Source organism: Amblyomma maculatum, chromosome 1 (assembly GCF_055883805.1).
Source record: "Amblyomma maculatum isolate TAMU_Amacu chromosome 1, ASM5588380v1, whole genome shotgun sequence".
Taxonomy (NCBI): Eukaryota; Metazoa; Arthropoda; class Arachnida; order Ixodida; family Ixodidae; genus Amblyomma; species Amblyomma maculatum.
Window position 1 is genome coordinate 74,022,956 of NC_139344.1, and position 21,513 is coordinate 74,044,468.

Below are 21,513 nucleotides of genomic sequence, written 5' to 3' on the forward strand. Positions count from 1 at the left end.
CGGAAACGTTCACTTGCCTCCGACGCTTTCTTGTCTCGGCTTCGGCGGCCAGCATCGTGAGATATTAACGGCTGCTGCCGTATCATCCCCGCATTCTTCACGCTTAATGCAGTCCGAAGTCCTGAAGGGCTCGTCACCTATACGGCGTGCTTTACGACGTGCACTGCTACTGCGCGCCCTAACGTTCATGCATTAGCAGTGCACAGTATCGTCATTGTTATGAGAGGGGGCGCTATACGCCGCTGGCTCGCCCGTCTGCCTGTCTGTCAACTTATGTCAGTGCAAGCCTGCACGTGCCTTTCGTGCAAGGAAGGCACATGAAGGTCATCCTCCAGCCCTTGAACGTGATAAGGACATCGCGGCGACTGCGCGATGTCCTCGCAGTGGAACGGAAATGAAGTGGAGCGCTGGCTCAGACAAGTCTCTTAGGTACGCACGTTTTTGCTAGTCATTGCAAACGTAAGTGTAGTACATCACCCATGTTTGTAATTTTTGACGTGGATGGTGTGGCGGCTATGTGGCCATCAAAATGCAGATACAGGTCTCCTGAAGGCTTAACAATTTTGTCATTTCGAATTTAATAATAGTGGCCACTAGTCTCACAGCAACCATACACTGATGCACTTCACTCTTCAGGAATATGATCGCAGTATTAAAAGCTAAGAAAAAATTGCAGCATCTCTGCAGACACAGTGCATTGCTTTTTTTTCGATAACATGAGAGATTGCGGTATTTATTTCAAAATGCTTTGCGAACATAGGAGAAAACTGCACACAGAATAAATGCAAACTTGCATCTTTGATTGAACGCTACGCGCCTCAAAGAAGACTACCTTGTAATCTCCACTCCCGAGTCCCAACAGCCTAACAACTCACTATAGGGCCTGCACAAAAAAAAAAAAAAAAAGAAAAAGAAAAAAAAAAGAAAAGAAAAAAAGAAAAAGAAAAAAAAAATATAAAATAGGGAGGGGTGTTGTTTCATCAAGTTAAATTTACGGACCATCGTTGTGGCTGTTTCCTTGATCGCCACATTGCCGACACATTTTGTTGAGCAGTAGCTAATGCTTAGGTTACATTTCTGAATGACACTATTCTATCGTTTCTAGTTCGCAACTTTCTAAACCTCGGCAGTGATGTCGCTGGTACTAAACAGATGCTTGTTTACTTGATTTTGTGCGACGTGCCTGTTTCACCTAGGTATGCTGGGATATTTTGAATGACAAATTTTCATCCTTTTTTTTAGCAGTCAATACCCACAGCTAAACAAAATTTATCGCGTCTAATTTCCTGCTATGGATCTCATCTTTCTTGACTGGACTTGGTTGTTAGCAAAAGTTATCGGCAATCTACTTTTTCTTTTTGGCCAGTGGACATATATATGAATTCAAATAGTATAAAATACGCTGAAGTTTCATTTATTATTTTTACTTAACTTAGCTATTGCCTAAGTATTTGAGACTTCTATAATCGGGGACACTTTTTCTTGGCAATGGAGCCAAAGCTACAGAGCCGAAACGCATCATCTTCGTACGCCGCTGAATATAATCTCTAGTTGCATGAGCAGTTTCTGCAAAAATAAATCGAAATCATAGCGCTAGTTATTTACGGAATATTTTTTAATCACGGAACTGATTTTTCACAATGAGCTCTTATGCCTGAGACACTTTTCTTGGCTCCAACGGGTTTTTCTCGTTTGATGTCTGTCGCGGGTTTTGGAGACGCCCCGCCCCGACTTTGCAGACAAGATTTCGACAGCCGCCTGTTGGGTCGTTCCGGTTGTTCTGGTTCGTCCACTCCGCAAGGGTTGGAAGCGTTTTCACCAAACAAGATTCGAGTCAAGTTCAAGAGACGCTGGCTGTCGAAGCAAACGAAAGAAATGATCTGCAACGTCTATGCAGCCTGAAAGCCACGCAGTCGAACTAAATGGCCGAGTGGCACGTTTAAAGACGCCCCGCCTCCCTACCTTTGCGCCCATTGCCAAGAAAAAGTGTACTCGAGTAGGTTTTGCCCAAATACTGGAAGGTGGGGAGGTGGTTCCAGTTCAAACATCAGGTGACTTATGATTCTTATAACAATTAGCGACCAATTTCATTCGCATTCATTACCACTAATGTGCTAGAGAATACATGGTTTATTAAAATACTATTCAAATTCACATATTCAAATAATATTTATAACCTTTGTATCAGTTCTTTCCGTGTCTAAGAGAAATCTTTTTCTGTGAAACTCCACTCACTTTCTTCTTGAGAAATGTATTTATTAGTGAAGGTCAGCTTAACACTGACCGTGTACTTGTGGATTTCTCGCGATGTTTAGCTTCTATTTTTTACAATTTATTGATCTTCAAACCTTTCCTTCTTAATATCGACTCAAAGGTATTTGCATGTCTCAAGGGTTACCTTCAACAGGAACCAACCCAACAGCTAATGAATATACGTCCAGACTTTAGCACCCCAAGAGCAGGAAGTCGGTCTCCTGCTTTTCTCATATACACTAGTGACCCTCCCGACTGTATCACTAGTTCAATCATTACGCTGTTCGCAGCACTGTGTCATCTACCAAAGAGTAAATAAACTCACTGATTACTACAAGCTTCATGACGATCTATATAATGTACCAAATTAGTGCGACAAAATATAAATGCTCTATAACCCTACTAAGGGCCCATTTAAACAGGTTTTATCTCCATCTGGTCCTTATGGTAGGTTATTTCTGATGCAACTATGCTTTATCAGTACCCACCTCCCTTGAACTTTCTCTACAATACACTTTTCGCTTTAAATTAGCATATGCGCGCGCCATATGAGACGCTGATCACACTAAGCTCCCCATTTTTCTCGAAGTAATTCAGAACCGCATTAAAAAGTTCCATCTGCTTGACACTTCCATGCGCCGTAAGTAGTCTTGCCTGTCTGTTTCATAATGTATATTTATGTAGCGGCTCATAGTCTGAGTCGTTTTGGGACGTTAAACCACATAAACCAAACCATATATAATGCTTGAATCCTTTTGATAAAAAAAAATCCATTCTACTGCATCCAGTTACAACATATATTATATTGGCCGTAAACAGGAAGTATGCTGATACGTCATCATTCCATACTCATTTCCATTTTAGCAAGAACTGCCATGAATGCTACCGCCTTGCTGCCTCCATGGTCCCAAACTGTGACCGCATTAACTTCAATGTCACCGTCTAAAATTTCATATAGTATATTTTCTTCCATAGTTCAAACACGTACTAATCTCATTATTCTTTTTGTTGTACATACGTGCCTCGGAAAGATTTCTAGCAAATAAAGGTAGTCTACTTACGAGTATCAATAATTTTTTGAAGATCATTTTCTGTGCAGTCACTAATAAAGCAGATCCCAAGGCGAATTCCGGACAGCCGACTGTCGGCGAAGAATGTGGTGAAGTTTGGCATCTTGAATACCAGAAGAAAGAAAGGCAAGAGACAAACAATTCAGTAGTGGCTAGCAAAAGAAATAAAACAGTAAATTCCCGACAAGATTTAAGCGTTGATATTCCGAAAAGCTTTCCGGCATTTCGCACAGTAACAAAAAACACGTACGCTTAATCTTTGTGCTAAAACGAGATAATAGAAAGGGAGACAGGAATGAGACAAGAAATGAGTACGCATTGGGTATCGTTATAGCGTTAGTCGAAAACAATCATCTCCCCCGCTCCTAGGACTCGATCGCTCGCATTCAAGTTAGATGCGCCACGTAAAACTTTGCTTTTAGGAATTTTTGTAATCTGTAATTGATGCATTCGGTTACAGTCAGTGTACTACGAAATTGTAAATATCCTCTCGAAAATTTACAGAGAAACACAGACAGACAGACAGAAAAAACAACAACAAAAACATGCCGGATGGTTCTGTGACTGGATTTTGTGGCAAAATTTCATGGCCCTCTCTTCTAATGCAAGTACATAAAATGAAACCTTAAGCGCTTGCTAGAAGACCCAAGAAACCTACCCGAAATATACATAAGCTCCGTGCGTCATCTAGTTGCTTCGTAAAGGGCCTGTCACACTAGCACGACACGACGCCGACGCAGACCCGACAACGACACCGACCATGTCTGCGGCCGACCAAGCTGTCACACTAGGGCGACTACGACACCAACACGACCGAAAACCAAATGCCTTCTCAGTGTGACAGGCTTTGAGGCTGGGTACACCGACAAAACCAGTCTGCCGACTGTCGGTGACCGAGTCTTTCTGAGATCGGCAGCCGAGCAAGAACTTTCTCGAAACGCAAAGCCGACTGAGTACACCACGTTGACGACGAATACCTTTAAGCACTAATATACGTAAAAAAGTAGAATCAATGCATAATCCCTGACCAAAACGCAAGCGTGAGCCGCCAAAATCCTCGGGGCCGCCGAACGCGTGTGGAATATCAACGGCAGCGTTTTCTTTTCGGGACGAGTGAATTCGGGGCGCATAATTTGAGGCGCGCGTCGGGACCGTGAGCAACCTTTCCGCGTTTGCTAACTGCAAAGAATAGTGCAACATAGTACGTGACAAAGAAATGATGGAAAGAAGCGATTATTTTCCTGAAGCCAGCAGAGATTCCGATCCTCCTGCGCACTTCGATCGTTGTGTTTATGGTCATAACGTCTAATCGCTCCGTCGCTACTTTCAACGCTACGTTACGCATCACGCAATAAACGTTTCTTCCATAATTCAATGTGTTTCAAGAATTGTGTGCTCAAAAAATGCGCAGAACTTGCGTTTCAATTTTACAACAGAACCAACAGCAGCCGTGGTCCTGCGGCCGGCTCTGTGAAAACCGCCTAAGGTTGAAATCCACCGAAGATGTTACCTGTTACTGCACTACACGGCATGATTCAAACTATCTACAGTTTACTCTCAGCAAGCTGGACAGTCAATTATGTGGTAGACGCTCCTACTGCCTTCGCGACTTTCACACTGGAAAACAGCATATCAGCTAAAACCATGGAGGAAGGAAACAACTTAGGAGAAGCACTTGCCAGTTGCTTTTCCCAATGCATTGGAGAAAGTGTGGCGGAAGTGACGTCAAAATTTAGGGTTAGCCAAGTCGGGCCGTTAGCAACGACGACGCGGTTGCTATGAAAACTCGGGCCACTAGCAACAGCGTTGCTAAGGGCCCTAGATACGTGAGCATCGCGGAGAAAGAAAATGCGGAGGGTAGAGGAGGAGGAGAGACGTTGCAGCGTCCGGTCGCGGCGCGGCTGGGCCGGCTTGAAAAAAATGACGTCAGAGCCTCTCCTAAGTTCTTTCCTTCCTCCATGGCTAAAACCATATCTGAACGTCTGAAAACACTGGTTAGGCCTACCTTTCGCGGGGCAGTGGTTAGCGCAGCTGGCTATCAAACAGGAGGTCGTTAGATTCCGCGGGTAGATTTTATTTTTTGAACACTGCCATTCTGATTCAGAAACCACAGCCGTAAAATACTGGACAGTATTCAGCCTCGGCTCATAATCACGACTCGTGAGGCGCTTGCTTTGGTATGGTCGAATTTATGAAATAGAATTAAAAATAAAGCGGGCCTTAAATTTATGAGAATAAACCAAGTAAAATAAAAAATGGGAGTGAGTATAGAAAGGGGAATTTCGCATGGTAGAAAAAATAAACGGATTAAGAAAAGGAGTGGTATAATGACACGAGAAGATAGTGAGAAAGAGAAGGCCTAGTCGGTGGGAGGTTTTGCTCGTCTCGCTAGTGTGACATGGGCATTGGGCGACCGTCGGCCGACAGCCGTCTTGTGAGCGACGCGGCGCCGACACCGACTGTCGGCCGTTTGTTTCCATCGGCGCAGTGGGACATAGACGCAGACATAAGGAAGACGCTCATGTGATCAAGGCGTCTGTAGTGATTCCGGAGTGGCAATGTTCTTCTTTCAATTACTAGGGCTTGTTGTTTAATTTTCAAAGCGCTTATGTTGACAAGCCCATACCTTATGGTATAAGTTTGCCTTCTGGCCACACAATTTGCACTGCGCCGAAAAGGGTTCGGGCTCAATGGCGTGAAATGTTGCTGGATTATTAAATGACATAGTTTGTAACCTTCGAAGGTGACACTCTTCTGATTTACTAAGACCCTTAGCGGGCTTCGGGAATGTCTGCCTTTCAAGGCGCGAATGCTGTTATATCTCTGAATATGTTGCTAACGGAGAGGGGGAGCCTAAATCAGCAAGGGAGGACGGATTCCGAGGAAGAAAAGCTCGGGCCGAAGCGTGTGCGCGCTCGTTTCCTTCAACTCCCTGGTGACCTGGTCTGGTACCCCTATTAGCTCCTTCTGTGCAGCTGAAGTCCTACGTTGACTCAAAATTTTGCAGGCTAGTGGCGTGATTCTGCCACGCATATAGTTTCTATGAGCTGCCTGGGAGTCTGTAACTGTGTATTTCGATGCGTTGCGGCTAGGGCTATCGCCACTTCCTCCATAGCCTGCGTATCCCCGTTACGAATTGAAAGCCCGTCCACGACCTGCATTTGGTGCACCATTGGTATTGTTGATATCCCCGCTACAGGACCCGCAGCGTCCACGAAGAAGATTCTTCTCTTGAATAAGATTCGTTCATCTTCTTGCTTCTCGCCACTCGCCTAGCTCGATGATGCTCCGGGTGCATGCTTTTGGGGAGCGGGAGCGTAAGGAATTTGTTCTTCCACTCTTGAGTTTGTGGCCAGAAGGCAAACTTATACCATATGGTATGGGCTTGTCAATAAAATGCCAGTATTGATATAATAAATCAGCCAACGTGGAAAGGCTGGGAGGCAGCCCTGTCCAGCTCGGACCTCGAGGAACAACGAGCCCTCGTCGGAAGAGCACGGGCAGCGGCTTTTACCAACGGTGTTCAGGACTAGGGACCCGACCAGCCTTTCCTTAATCTCAGCCAATGTCAATAAATGTTTTCATCATCATCAAAGCGCTTATGTTATTGCCAAAAAGCTCGCAGGTTGAAAGCTGTGCCAAATCTACAGCAAATTCTTTGCTGCTTGCATGAAAGCTTTGGCAGGAAGAAATTCTAGAGAAATTCCTGTGAGCACAGCGGCTAAAGTTCACAAAAAGCTTTGCTTTTTTTGCGTCGAGTGAGTACCGTCCCGTACATATATCCGTTGCAGACATCCTTTATTGATGGATACAATGAAAAGTCCTTGTCTTGTTGAAGCGAAGCCGGGTCCACACGGCATAGGAAATAAAGAATACGTCGCATTAGGAGCATATTCTCTGTTTACCAACACGTGGGCCTCGCTTCTGTATCCTCTGCTCCTGTCACTTTTGAACGTTTTGTGAACAGGGCTGTTATGGATAGGGCTGACACATGGCATCGTGCACATTGCTATCGCCACAACGTTCTCAATCATTTGGCCAACCCGAAGAAAACGTATCGCCGTCTACCCAGCCCTTCCAGACCATATAGTCGGTCCTACTTCGCAGAGCCCAGGTTGGCCCACTACGATCCGCAGCGAGGCTACACCTTGTATAAAACTGAACTCATACTCGGGCCGTCCAAAGGCACAGCTGAACGCCTGCTGTGTACCTGCTCTGCGTCCGGCACGATCTGGGAAAGAACACTTCCGTGACGCCGGGCACCAACCTGGTGTCCTACCGGAGTGGATCGATCCACCATTGCGCACCGGACCCACAAACTCATTGCGGCTGTGGCTAGCTTTCCTAGATTATTTCAAAGAAAAATGGACATGGTCGCTTCATTGGAGATTCTACGTCGGAACCACCTCGCCTGGAGGAAGAAGAGAAAAGCGTTTGTCCTCCTCCCCCTCCTTAAAGAGCATTATTTCTGCCACAAGGTTAGGCCCATTCAATGCAGAAATAAAAGCCTATTAAAGAAAGCAAATTAAAGAATACGTCGGGAAACTTTCCTCCAAGTCTCGGACACAGCAGTGCGCAGCGAAGCAAGTGCGATGGTACAGTGTCGCACCTCGTCTCGTTTCTTTCCCTTGTAGCGGCATGATGAGGTATAAGGGAACCTTAAACTGAGAGCTAAATCAGGCATGCTGCTTTTGACTCGAAGCATACACTGCGCGTCCGGCCGAAAAGCCGTCGCCGTTGCTGTAACTCAAATTGGAGAAAACGGTGTAGGAAAAAATACGCCCTTAGGGTATTTAAATAAATAAATAAATAAATAAATAAATAAATAAATAAATAAATAAATAAATAAATAAATAAATAAATAAATAAATAAATAAATAAATAAATAAATAAATAAATAGCAAATAAAAATAAATATATAAGACTGTGACAGAACTGCACTTTGTGCAGTGTTCAGTGTGGTGTCATGCGCTTTCGCTTGCCCTTTAGCATCCATCTTTGTTAAGTTGAACGCTGGCCTGCGATAGATATCCGAACCGGCTAAATATGCACCTCTGACAAGTCTCGGAGTCCGCTCAGAAGTGAGATACTGGGCTATCCTTTTCCCAAATACATACTTAATCAAAAATGTAAAAATATTTGCGGAAGTCTGTGCCGAAATTCTCTCGATAGAAAAAAAAGAAAAAACGTATTCATTACTAACTGCAAATTTAACATTTCCGCCGCGTCATTACCTTTAATCTGGTGACATTGGAGATGATGTTGATACTGTTGCATTTTAATTGACTCCAATATTGATTGGTTGGTTTGTGGGGTTTAACGTCCCAAAGCAACTCGGGCTATGAGAGACGCTGTAGTGGAGGGCTCCGGAAATTTCGACCATTTCGGGTTCTTTAACGTGCACTGACATCGCACAGCCCACAGGCGCCTTGCTTTTCGCCTCCATCGAAAAGCGGCCGCCGAAGCCAGGATTCGATCCCGCGTCCTTGGGAACAGTAGTCGAGCGCCGTAACCACTGCGCCACCCCGGCGGGGCACTCCAATACTGAGGTATGGAAGTGCATGGCCGTGCAATTAATCTTCTACAAAGTATAAAATATAATGGGAAACTAAACCTGCGTCGTAAAGTTATGACGCATTAACTGCCTGTAGTCCTCTGACGTGCTTCCGCACCGAGCAATCAAACGAAGTCGCGCAGATCGATAATACTCGAAGACCACCTACGAACGGAGAACGTTGAAACACAAAGTTGTTTTGCGCCATGCGCAGGCTCAGCACGGAATAATGAATCAGACAGCACGTAGTTTATACTACTGGGAGACCATCCTTTGGGCAAGCGGCTTACATTAGATCGCGGCTGTGTTTCATTGACCATCGTATGCCGGCACCACTATGCCACCTCTAGCAAATAGGATTAAAACGCCAACTTGCACGCTACTACTCGCCTAACTACTATACTTCCCGAATTATTATCCTTCTAAATGCGCACATACTCAGTGGTATATAGTAGTAAGATACCTATTCACGTGAAAGACCACATGACTCGCATATCAGCCACGCCTGTTCCTATGCCGTGCTAGTGCGCCTTCCTTAGCCCCGCCGGCAGCGTGCTTGGCTCGTAACGGATAGGGTTTATTGTTTCGAATTCCGCCTAAAAGTTTTGAAGTTTTCTTTAAGCGAAATAATCTTCCACATAGAGTGCAATTATTAAAGATATGTGGCGACCTTTATTTCACATCATATGTAATGTTTTAATCACTTTAATCCTCGCGTGGCGCGAAGTGTTGTAAGGTGTTTGAAATTCCTGCGCGCGATCATGTAGCTGCGAGGTCGTGGCTCCCTATGCCAATCGAGTGTTTTCGCTCACAGCCAACTACACCAACGCCTGGTTTTAAGCACCACGGTATCCTTAATTTTGTCATGCTATAAACGCAATCACGTTATTATTGTGTGATTGTAACAGCAACCACATGACGGTGATATCAGCATTTCATTTTTCGGCCTTTTGTAGCTTTGAAGTGCTCTTTCATTAGTTCTTGAAATTGTGCTCAGCAGCAACAGCAGTTAGATGGCGATTTGGATGAGTTGCACTTCATTCGTTTAAAAAAAGAAATAAAATTAGTGTTTGTGGCGAATACTTTTTGTGGTTGTATGGTAGTAGTACTAGGAACACGTAATAGAATTAGTTGCAGTAGTTGGAGCATGTAACAGTATTAGTTATGGTAGTAGGAGCGTGCAACAGTAGTAGAAGTAGTAGTTGTAGAGTTATAGTAGTAGCATAGTTAGTAGCAGTTTTTTTTTAGAAATGTTAGGAATACATATGTTAAGAATGGTAGGGCTACCTCTACTACAAAGTCTAAAACCTGCTTAAGGAGGTAGCGCTTCGTCGGGAACTACACGGAGCGTTCGGCTTGATCTTCAAAACCTTTGTCTTCACCATGGCTCTTGCTTTAGTTATGGGACGAATAAATTTGTCAGTGCAACTGCAGTAAATTCTCTTGCCCTACATTTCCGGAAGCCCATCCCCTTATCCTCCAGCGGTTATAAGCATGCATATTCGTCAGCGCCACTTGAGCCAACTGTGACAATATGAGGCAGCTCACATCCTCCATCGCTGTTGTACGTTTATTATTACCAGCATGTCCACAGCCCGAACTTTGAAACCGAGATCGCCTCAAACCATCGCCCAATATGGAGAGAGGCTGGCATGCTGCACGTAATGATATCTCTCCTATTTAGAAAAGTCTATATAGCACATTTGCATCACATCACCATTTTAATTGCCGCGAATACGTCGCTAAGTATCTCTCAAGTAATAATTATGGCTTATATGCCTAAAATTCATATATGGTTATACTGAACAGCTTAAAACTACAGAACTAAAGCGGTTCATGCAGGGTGATTACCGAGTGGGCGAGAGAGAGCCAAATGTTGGGTTGCATAAACAGGCAGAAAGGCTGCGTCAACTTTGCCTACAATTAGCTGGCCTACTAAACTGTATTGTGATAAAGAAAGAGCCATAAGAATGATGGTGGTGGCGGTTGAAAATCTTGACACAAGTCAGACGCAAATATACCGTATACATGCGTCCCCAATATGCCCCTGGTATCCACCCCAAGGCGAAAGAGCGCTGCCGAGCAAGTTGAAAAGGGCTCGAACTTCCTGGAGAACTTAACGAGCTGGCCTCTGGCCAATTGCCTAGTATGGGGGGCCCTTCAGCAAATGGATAAGTATTCAGTCTCTGTTCCTCATTCCCGATCCAGTTTATCATTAAAATCAGCATTCTTCCGCGTTGCCATAATCGGAACGGGGATGTGCGCTTGGCCAGGTATGTGCTTATATAATGAAGGTGGTAGAGTGAGTCCAAATAGTTATAAGCTTATCGCCGTAACAAGGAAAGTGCATATATTTGCATTCAACGCCGCAGTCCTCGCAAGGCTGAGATATAATCTTCAAAGCACCGCAAGTAGTTAGGCGGCAAACATCACGGAGACAAGCGGTGTATTCACGAACATTTTATCTCTGCGCTCAGTGGTTGCGTAATCTGGTCGTGCAATGATGAAAATTGCGCAGCTGCCATCCCTTTTCACTACGAATCCGTGCTGTCTAGAAAAGTGCCTCAGAAGCTCTCGCCTGCACCTGGCGACCTTTTGGAACATACGTATTTCTCTTTGATCTCTGAAAAGGGGGGAGGGGGGGGGGGGTCATAATGAGCGTTATATGTTTAGGAATGTGACTTATTTCTTTGAGGCCCTGGTTCGAGCTTCCTTTTTCTCGCATGTTTTGTTCGTCCGTGTAGTCTTCTGTCTTATTTTTGTTTTGTTATCGTTGCCATGTGGTAAGTATTTAGCGAGGGTATTGTTGCGGGCTAGTTAGTGTAACATTGCTTAGGAGGGAACAGCGCAAACACAGGACAAAGAGAGGAACGAACAATACAGCGCGTTGTTCCTCATTCCTCTCTTTCGTCCTGCTGCTATGTGTAGAACTACACGTCGTTAACAGAACGTAAGTTAACCAGAATGCATTTTCATCATTGCAGCCTGCAACACTGCGCATAAGAATAGTAATAATAATTAAGGAGGGTAAGGTATTTAGAATTCTGAAAAATGATTAAAGATACGACTTTTGAAAAGTCTTAGTAACTAGGCTTCCTTAAGACTCATTTTCTTTTCTATTTTGCCACAAAGGCTTTTTTTTTTTTTTTGCCATTCCTGCTGGAACCTACTCCAAGAAGATTGTTTTATCAACGGTAGGGTGCTGGTGGCAAAACATTTATTGTGGGAACCAAGGTACATTACAAGGATTGAGGTGGTTTCTGATCCCGGCTGGTGTCTGTCTGGCCGTGCCAGGCAGTGACCGCTTCAGCCCAGTCAACCAGCATCTTTTGCGCTGCTGGGTCCGAGCTGGAGACCGCGATCTCCCAACCCTCTTGGTCCGTGAGGCCCCATTGGGGCGGTGGCTTCAAATCTTTGCATAGAAACATTATGTGACGCATGCCGTAGATTTTGAACAGCGAGAAAAATCGGCGTTTTGCAGTGCAAAAGCACGACGGCACGAGGTCGAACCGGCTCACGGATTCTGTGCGTCACGTGTTCTTGCAATGACCATGGCAGCCTATCACAGCAACAGTCAAAATAAAGCGATAAAAAAAAAAACTGTTGGTGGGCAACGCATTCAAAGCCGTGTATTTCATGCAAATTCATGTAAATTGAGCGAGCAATAAAACGTTTCTCTTTTTTTGCCGAAGGCCCTACTAAACTCACACTATCGCAAGCCAACATTGTCAGATAACAGTCATGATAAGTTGTGAAAAGCTACAAAAATGGCCCAATGTTTATGTAAGAGCTTCATAAAATGAGTGAATATACTCACACGCTTGTGAGAAATAGCCATGGCTGGCAGGAGATCCTTGATAAATGGGTCGTCTCCGCCAGTCTGGATGTATAGGTTGCAGAACTGGGCGCGCACTCACTCTGTGCCATCTTCGTACTTTACTACCGTCTCGACGCACTCGTCGTAGGCTCCCACATCAACGAATGTAGCTTGGAGCAAGCCTGTCGGGTACTTGGCGGTAGCGTCGAGCACTGCGAGCACAAAACGCACCCGCTGTCTGTTTTCACCTTTCTTTGACTCGAACTGAAATCCAGCACAGGCACGGTTGGCCATGGACATAACTAGATACGTACTTATTGCAACTATCACAGCAGAAATCACTGACGTTTCCTTCGAAATGTGAGTGTCGTCTGACGGAACTCAGCGCCCGACTTGATGAAATATGGTTCTGGAGTATAACTAGATTCCGTGATAAAGTAGTGCACGTGACCTTTAATGCTTTGCTACTTAACGCTTCGATTCGTGTTGCCTGGATTTGTGTGTATTCTCTTTAAAACATTGCTGGACTGTTGGAGTTAAAAATAATTACAACTAAGCGCCATGAAGGTAGGTCGGTGAACCGACGGATACTTGTCCGCACGTAACCCGTTCATTGCAAAGACATTGCAAAGACATTGAAAAGAAATGCATAGGTCGCACCTAACAGAAAGGAAAAAAAATCTATTGATAAATATAAGCAAGCCGTCATAACTTCATAACAATGCCAAAGCGAAATTGTTCACTCAATGTGAAAAGTGAAAAGCTCCTGGCCTTTTTTTTTCTGCCTCGTTTTTTTTTTTTATCTACGCCTAAAACTGCTACACTTGAAAGTTTAGCATTATATTTTCTTTATCCATGTTAGAAAGAAAATCCGCTTTGCTCCTCACGGCAGCCCAATATGTATATCTTGTCGTGAAGTGGTAGACAGCCTGATGAAAACGAGTAGTTTCCGCAGAAAAGTTTCCGTCAGAAGTTTGCTTATTTTGGAGCCTACAGGAGCCTACTCAGATGGAAATCAAAGCCTTGATTGTCAAGGTGCGCAGCACGTCCCAGATAGCCGAAATTTGTCAACCTTGCACTTAAAGACCAAGGGTCTGTAGGTTATTTTTTTGCGTCAAGGCCAAGTTCTTGCGCAATGTTAACGGCCTCGGCAAGAATCGGGCTTCCTATTGACGTCAGAATAGAATTACGCGTGGAAATGCTAGTATTTCAATTCACCGGTAATAATTACGTTTGGTAATGCTAGCATTTTATTTCACCGATAATAAATAGTGACAGCGCGTTTCGTAGCTGAGGAACGCAGAATCTTCTTCGAGTATTGAAAATAGAATTTCAGTGCAAACCATCAGCGACACGTGTAAACACTTTACGGTCATAATCAAGAGTGTATAAACAATAATCCTACCTGTACTCTCCTCTAGCGCTGTAACGTGGAGGCTAACTAAAAGGGTTCTACATAAGTTGAGGACAACGCAAAGGGCGTTAAGTAATGGGAAGCGTGCAGAGTAGGTAAGAGAAATAACTCGAGTTAATGAGATTTTAGTGGAAATCAAGAAGAAGAAATGGACATGGGCAGGACATGTATTGCGAAGAGAGGATAAGCGATGATCACTTAGCGTAGCAAATTGGATTCCACGGGAAGGAAAGCGTAGCAGGGGGCGGCAGAATGTTAGATGGGCAGATTAGTTTTAAAAAGTTCGCAGGTGTCAAGTCGATGCAGCTAGCACAGGACCGGGTTAGTTGAAGTAGTATTGAAGAGAGCTTCGCCCTGCGGTGGGTAGAGTCCAGCTGATGATGATGATTTTTGCCGTAACATTAAAATCAAGAACAAAAGTCTCGAGCCCCTTTCGTCCCTTCTTTTTGAACTTGTCCCTAAAAGAACAGCTGAGAGCTCTGTCTCACACTGGCAAGCGATATAGCGGCCTCACGGTACAAATATTCTCTGTGCTCTTGCGCGGACGTTGAAAAAGAGCGGCTTGTCCGGGGCCTGCGGACTGTACGCTTGGAGATGGAATAGAAACGGCCAACGAACAATTCCGCAATAAGAGAGCTGTCAACATCGCATTCCATCCGCATTTCCGTAACGATGCGTTCTAATGTTATCAAATTTCGGAGGATGCTTAGCGCTCGCTTACGGTTATTTGGGCGATAGCGCAATTGTGCGGCCACTTTTTGTTTTCCCTCGCAGAAGGAAGCCTTCAAGAACAGTTTGTTGTTCAGTCTTTCTTTGATAATCCCCTCAGTTTTGTCTTCTGTTTTCTTTTTTCTTTATTTTTTTTTTGCACATAGTTACCTTGTCGGGGAGCATTTACAATGTGAACTGAGAAATAATGTCGTAAAATTCCTTGTTCACGGGTTGAAGGTTTTCAAGTCATACTGGATATTACTTCTTCGCTACACGCTGGCAATTCCGAGGCAAAAAAAAAAAAGTTCCAAGAGCCCTGAAGAATCTGCAGTGGAGAAATGCGAAAGCATTTGCGTTGCTTTTGCACATGGTACATCGCGCGCCATTTCTCGAACACAACCAGCGTTGAACGCATCAAGGTTCACCGGCATTCTATAATTGGTTTACAGGAAAGGAAAGGTGTAGTTTCTGTACTTCGCGAAATCTCGCTGACACATCTCGCGGATAAATCTAGCCGAAGCGAGATTTCCACCATAAGCCTATAAAGCTTTCACCTTAATGAGACGTCACTTGCGAGATCACAGGCGCCATGGCTCACCTCACATTTCTCCTCCTCCTGAAATAAGCTGAAAGCGTCATTCTTCTGCTGGCGACATCGAAACATTTAGTTGTTCCCAGGTATCCGAAGTGGTGGCCCTGGCATCCCACGCCATGGCCACACTCTGTATGGCTCAGTGCTATGGATTGTCTACATTGTGACACTGGAACGAGATCTGTGTATGAATGCTTTGTTGAGAGTATTGTAAAAATCCACAGTGTTTTGAAAGATGCAGACTGTAGTGTTTCAAAGAAATTGACGTTTAGAAAACTATCACGAATTAAACGACTCCATTTTTCACTGCCGGCAAACGGCCTGGGAACTTGTAAATAAATATGTGATGTATATTTTATAATTATGTAGATGTATCAATAAAGAAAAATAAAAGAAGTGGTGGTCATGTGGTAGATAATTCGGGTGATACAAAGTTAGATCCCTATGACCACCGGGTACCAACTGTCCTCTTTTTTTTTTTTTCCATAGGTACAAGATATCTCCCGATCTGGCGCTCGTATCTTCCTTGGTGAAATTCTTGGGAAGGGGGTCATGCACCAAAAAAGCGTCACATGTGGACTTCATTCGCGCGAGACGGATTTACGGTTGACCGATGGCGGAACGAATCACTAACTCAACGGTGCACACTTTTTAAGGAGAGTTACAGCTTGCCAAATAGTATCGCCCAGGCTTGCATGGAATCGCTCAGGCTAAGGAGGTAAACCCCACACATTGGGGGGACTCCCGGGCCGGGGACGGCTCCTGTACCCACTTGCGTTCGGTCGCCGTCGCGATAACCCTACTAGCGCGCGTGGTGGACTGGTCCACTACTTCCTCCGCGTGGGTCATGCGTGGGGTCAACCCACGTGTTCGTGCAGGCGGAGTCACAACTCCCCGTATTGTACTTATATGACGCTTACCACTGTCAGGAGCCGTATTTCCCCCGACTTCTGCAAATCTCTTCGTGCCGCGTTCCAAGCGAGAGTCCGATTGTATCATTTTTTCTTAAGCATCTTTGTTTTGATGCCGGCCCCGTAGTTTGATCCATGGATCCAGGACCAGCAGCCTATGTACCGGAAGTGCGAGTGGCAGCTTCATCCCCCCCCTCCCCTCTCTCCTCATTTGGTCTCACAGCGGTACTACTAGAAGACAAAGGGTGTACCCAGCTGTTCTGCGTTCGCTTAGCCTTCACTCTTAGCCGAATGAAACGCCTGCAGGCCTCGGCGTTTCCCAGGGATGGCCCTAGTTTCCCGAAGGGGTAGTGAAAACAGTCTCTACTAGCGCGCATCCTAGCGGGCTGGGTGACACAGGGTTGCCCCTACTCCTGATGACGCAAATAAGGGGGGTTTCCCCTTCGGCGTCCATGCATAGAGAGCCGGTACACCCCATTCCTGGAATGCACTGGCGGCTTAATTCTCTCTTGCTTTGCACAACGTTGGAGCGTTCATGTTCAACAAAGGTGGCGTCTCCTTAGATTACAGGAAGGCAGAAAACTCCCTATTCTCACATCATACGCTAGCTTCTCCATACAGTCCCTCGCAGGCGAGGACTTCCCTGTTCCCTGGGCCCCGTCGAAGTAGTCCAAAAACCCAAGAGTCTAACCCGCTTTAGCGAGAGGCTTCCTCAGAGGTGGTCAGCCCCTGATGTACCAGTCCGCTACCTGAGCATACATCAGCGTGTTCTCCGATTGACTGTATTACAGGCGCGTGCAAGTGTTTCCTGCCTTATTTCTCCGAACTTCATCGCCAGGAGCTGCACTCCACTCGGTTACAGGGGGATGCAACCACTCCTAGTATCCAGTCAAAAGTCAATGCATTCATCATTAAAAAAAAAAAACAAAAAAAAAAACTACTGTAGCTTTCTCGGGACAGGTTAATATTACAAGGCGAACTGGTCCCTCTTCAACGAACTGACCTTCAAGTCTCCCACGCTTATCAAAGAGGCTCCTGGGTGATTGTTCACCCGTGTTCAGATCTCGCTCTAGCTACCCCGTGGCTTGGACTTACAGGCCCGCTCCTGACACGTGGCTACACGTGGGTAGCTATGGGAGAAGGATCTTATGTGATGATCGTCCTTCCATCGCCAGGTATCAATGTAACTCAAAGAAGGTCCAAGCAGTCTACGAGTTATGTCGAAATGCCCTAACACGTCCTACGTCATCTCTTAGCCTCTTTAGAAAATACTTTTTCGGGTGACCTGTCAAGTATGCGCTTACAGGAAGCGGTACAGGCTCGGTGCCTCTTTCCTATCAAAGGAATGGCTCAAGTAATTCCCTGTATAGCCTGCTGGAGCACCGCTGCTGTCTCAGTGGTTAGGAAGCTCGTCTTCCGTTCTTTTACAGAGGTGAAAAGTAAGGCGGCTTTGTACTGTGTAATGAGCACTAAAGAACTCAACGTGGTGGTTCTTGGACGCCAAAAGCCATAAAGTAGACAACATACCAAATGAATCCCCATTATTCAGTTTCAAAGATATGTAGGGTCACTGATCACAGTTGAGTGGCCGGGTACCTGTCCATTAACCGCATGATGCGAGGAATAATGTAAACTTCCAGCTGCTCGAGCAGATATCCCGGCCACTCCAAATAACTGCGATGAAGCGATCACTATGGACAGAACCCTTCAGTGCTTATCGGCCACGAAACTTCTCAGTGAAGCTATGGAAGAGCTTCACATACCGCTCGCGGCTGCCGTGCTGGGGCGTCGCGGGGCAGTGAAGGACATCGTTCGAGGAGCTGGGCGCTCTCCCGAGTGAGAATAAAGCTCGTCAGCTGTTCATTTAAAGACAAACTTCTATCTTCTGCGCGTTAAAGTAATGTAATATGTTTGAATGGGACCATGTCGAGTATTGTTTTGTGTTAGCATGCCGTTCCGGCTGCATAGAGGCAAAAGAGGTGTCACACAGTTCCCTGTCCCAAAAATAAGCAGCTGCCGAGTGAAACAAAGCGGGGATTAGCAGGGGAAAGAAAAGGTGCTTTGACCTCCGCATTTATTTGTGTGCACGTTTGCGAAGAAGATTTAAAGTTTTCAGATCCAAGTAGCCAACCCTGGCCTATTTCCGCAACGAGTAGCCAAATTGAATCCGGAGTATTCGTGAGTGTGATTTCGTCGATTGTGGGCAGCCTTCTGAGGTTAGGACCCAAATCGGATTCCAACGGGACGAAAACGTAGCCGAGGGCGGCAGAAAATCAGGTGGGTAGATGAGGTTAAGAAGAATTCTCACTGGTCAAGGGGATGCAGCCAGCACAGGACCGGTTTATTTGGAGAAATATGGGAGAGGCGTTCACCCTAAAGTGGCTATAGTTGGGCTGCAGAAGAACAAGAAGAAGACGAAGAGGGAGGAGAAGGACGAGGAGGAGGGGGAGAGGAGTATGGTGAGAAAATAAATACACATTGTAGTTGCGGTCACAGTGACACGCATGCGATGATTGTGTAATTAGGGCGCGCATACAAGTAGCGAAAACATCGATTTGTTCCGATCTACCGAGCAATGCTGAGCACCCCCCCCCCACCCCCCCCCCCCCCCCCCCCCAGTTTAGGCCGTTCTAATTACTGAAAACACTCGCCGAACATGTTCTTGGAATAATGTTTTTATATCAAGTGTTGCTCACGTTGGTTGAGGCAGTTGAACAGAACTCAACTTCAATGCTTTTTTCCGAAGGTACAGTCTTTGTCAAAAGTTTAGAGCCCAGCGAGTCTGCTTTTGAGCCATGCAATGGAGCTTCTCTGTACACTATATGAAAGTCTTTCCTATCGGAGAGGATAGGGCAAAAAGCCATCAAGAAATTTGGAACCCTGGGAATGCTTTTCGAGCCGCACGGTGTTGCTTATAGAAGTTAACTTCTTGGGCGCTATAAACTTTGATAAAAACTATGTTCATATTCATCGGCGCTGCTAGCATATTTATCGCGTTGTGAAAAGCAAGGTAAGCTACTATAGCACCGCAGATGAAGGATATATAGCACTAGGAGAGCTCAACATGCATTTTGCGCCGTATAGAGAGCAACATCTGTTCGTACATAACTAGAAAACAACCGTCGCCCCAAAGTGTAGTCGTCGCAGTCGGTGCATTTCTGGGTTATTGTATATGCCCGCTCAGACACGATAATGTCTAAAAAGTGCGTAATTAACATGAGGCCGTCATTTCATAAATTCAAGAGATATTTTCCAAACAGTAGCAGCAAAAACTTTGAAGAAGAGTTCAAACTGCCGACTACCGCCCGCCGTTCAGTATGTCTCGACGACGTGGTGTCACCGATGACGCCGTACGCTCTTACGGCTCGCCGCGAACATCACCGTATATTACGAAAAGAGCAAACGCAGGCCAGAAAATGCAGAGTCTATACGGACGGTCTGCCAACCGAGATCAGCCGACGACGATCAGTGACCGCGTTTCTAACGTAGCGATCATGTATCAGGTGTTGAACACAGACTATGGGGATGTTTTCGCTGCCTGAGGCACAACCAGAAAACATCGTTGCGCGTCGTCTAAGGCTCTTAAGTGAGCGCTTCAAGGGTATACATTTCATTCACAGCCGGTTCCAGTTATCGAAGTGCTACGCAGTTAGTTTCACGCCTTTCGTCGGCTCCCGTGTCACTTTTGTAGATCATTAACATTGACCTCATCTCCCCTGCAATTGCTTAACGGAAAGCACATTCTTACGCAACCTGATACAAAAATCGCGAGACAGTTCGACCCTTTAGGTGCAAATGCTTCTCGAAATATGACGGCGGCTGGCAGCTTCGGCGGCGGCTTGATGTCCTTCAGCGCACAGCTTCGCGTCTGGCGGTCAGCGTTGACCCTATATGAAACTCCGGTGGGAGTTTCATTGCCAGAAAAAGCATAGAAGGGCTCTGCTATAGACTTTCTAGCATTGCCGGTAGTCGCTCCCGAAACGGCATTCCCCCTTTATCAATTACAAATTCCATGGTGGATCATAAATCCACTTTAATGGATGATGGTTGACGGGAAATCGATGGAATCGGCCATGGCACAACGACTGATCATGACCGAATCTATTAAAGTGCATTCGCCTTGCTTCCACGGGGCAGGCTCAACACGCCGTCAAAATGTACCTTCCTGTATGGGCTTACTTACAAGCATGGCTTGATCTCATCGTCGGTCGAGTCAAGTGGTCAGGAATTTCGTCACTTTTTCACTATGCCGCTGCCATTATCTCTATCCCTATTTCTTTCATTCTTATGATTACGGCCGAGCGTTTTGTGCTTTTCTTTTAATGCGAAGAGCGTGTCACTACGATCTTGGCACAGGATGCGTGGACAGAGTGTGTTTACATTCTGCTGCCGATCTTTCGTCCTCATTGTCATCATCATCATCATCCGGACTATACCCACTGCAGGGGGAAGCCCTCTCCTATACTACTTCAACTAACCCGGTCCTGTGCTAGCTGCATCGATATGACACCTGCGAACTTCTTAAAACCAATCTCCACCTAAACTTCTTCCGCCCCCTGCTATGCTTTCCTTCCCTAGGAATCCAATTTGCTACGCTAAGTGACCATCGCTTATCCTCTCTTCGCAATACATGTCCTGCTCATGCACATTTCTTCTTCTTGGTTTCCGCAGGAATTTCATTAACTCGAGTTATTTCTCTGACTCACTCAGCATGTTTCTCATCGCTTAACGTTACACCTACCATTTTTCGTCGCATAGACCTCTGCGTTGTCCTCCACTTATGTACAACCCTTTTAGTTAGCCTCCACGTTTCAGCACCAGAGGTAGAGTACTAGTGGGATTGTTTATACACTCATGACTATGACCGTAAAGAGTTTACACGTGGATTGTTGCTGATGGTTTGCACTGGATTTCTATTTTCAATTCTTGAAAAAACTTCCGCGTTCCTCAGCTATGAAACACGCTGTCACTGATATTTATTATCGGTGAATTAAAGTGCTAGTGTAAGACAGGTATTCGGCTCTGAAATGTTCAGCGCCTGATGCCGAATAAAGAGAACGACGACAATCATGTTAACGCCTTACGGTCAGGAAAGGCAACGACAACAACGCTCGCTCCGACATTCATGCCTGTGCTGATGAGCACACGCATGAGCGTCGGAGCGAGCGTTGTCGCGAGCTCTACGACTGAT

General features: G+C 45.5%; 1 protein-coding gene across 1 annotated transcript in view; it reads right to left on the reverse strand.

Moving 5' to 3' along the window:
* The window catches only part of LOC146202809 (nose resistant to fluoxetine protein 6-like), a 58,029-nt gene that overhangs the window by 33,622 nt on the left and 2,894 nt on the right, over positions 1 to 21,513 (reverse strand). Inside the window, exons 2-3 of the mRNA XM_084602124.1 lie at positions 12,695 to 12,906; positions 3,315 to 3,426 (exon numbers count right to left, since the gene is read on the reverse strand). Coding sequence (XP_084458250.1) covers positions 3,315 to 3,426; positions 12,695 to 12,715 — 133 coding nt within the window. The 5' untranslated portion in view covers positions 12,716 to 12,906. The remainder of the gene's footprint in view (positions 1 to 3,314; positions 3,427 to 12,694; positions 12,907 to 21,513) is intronic.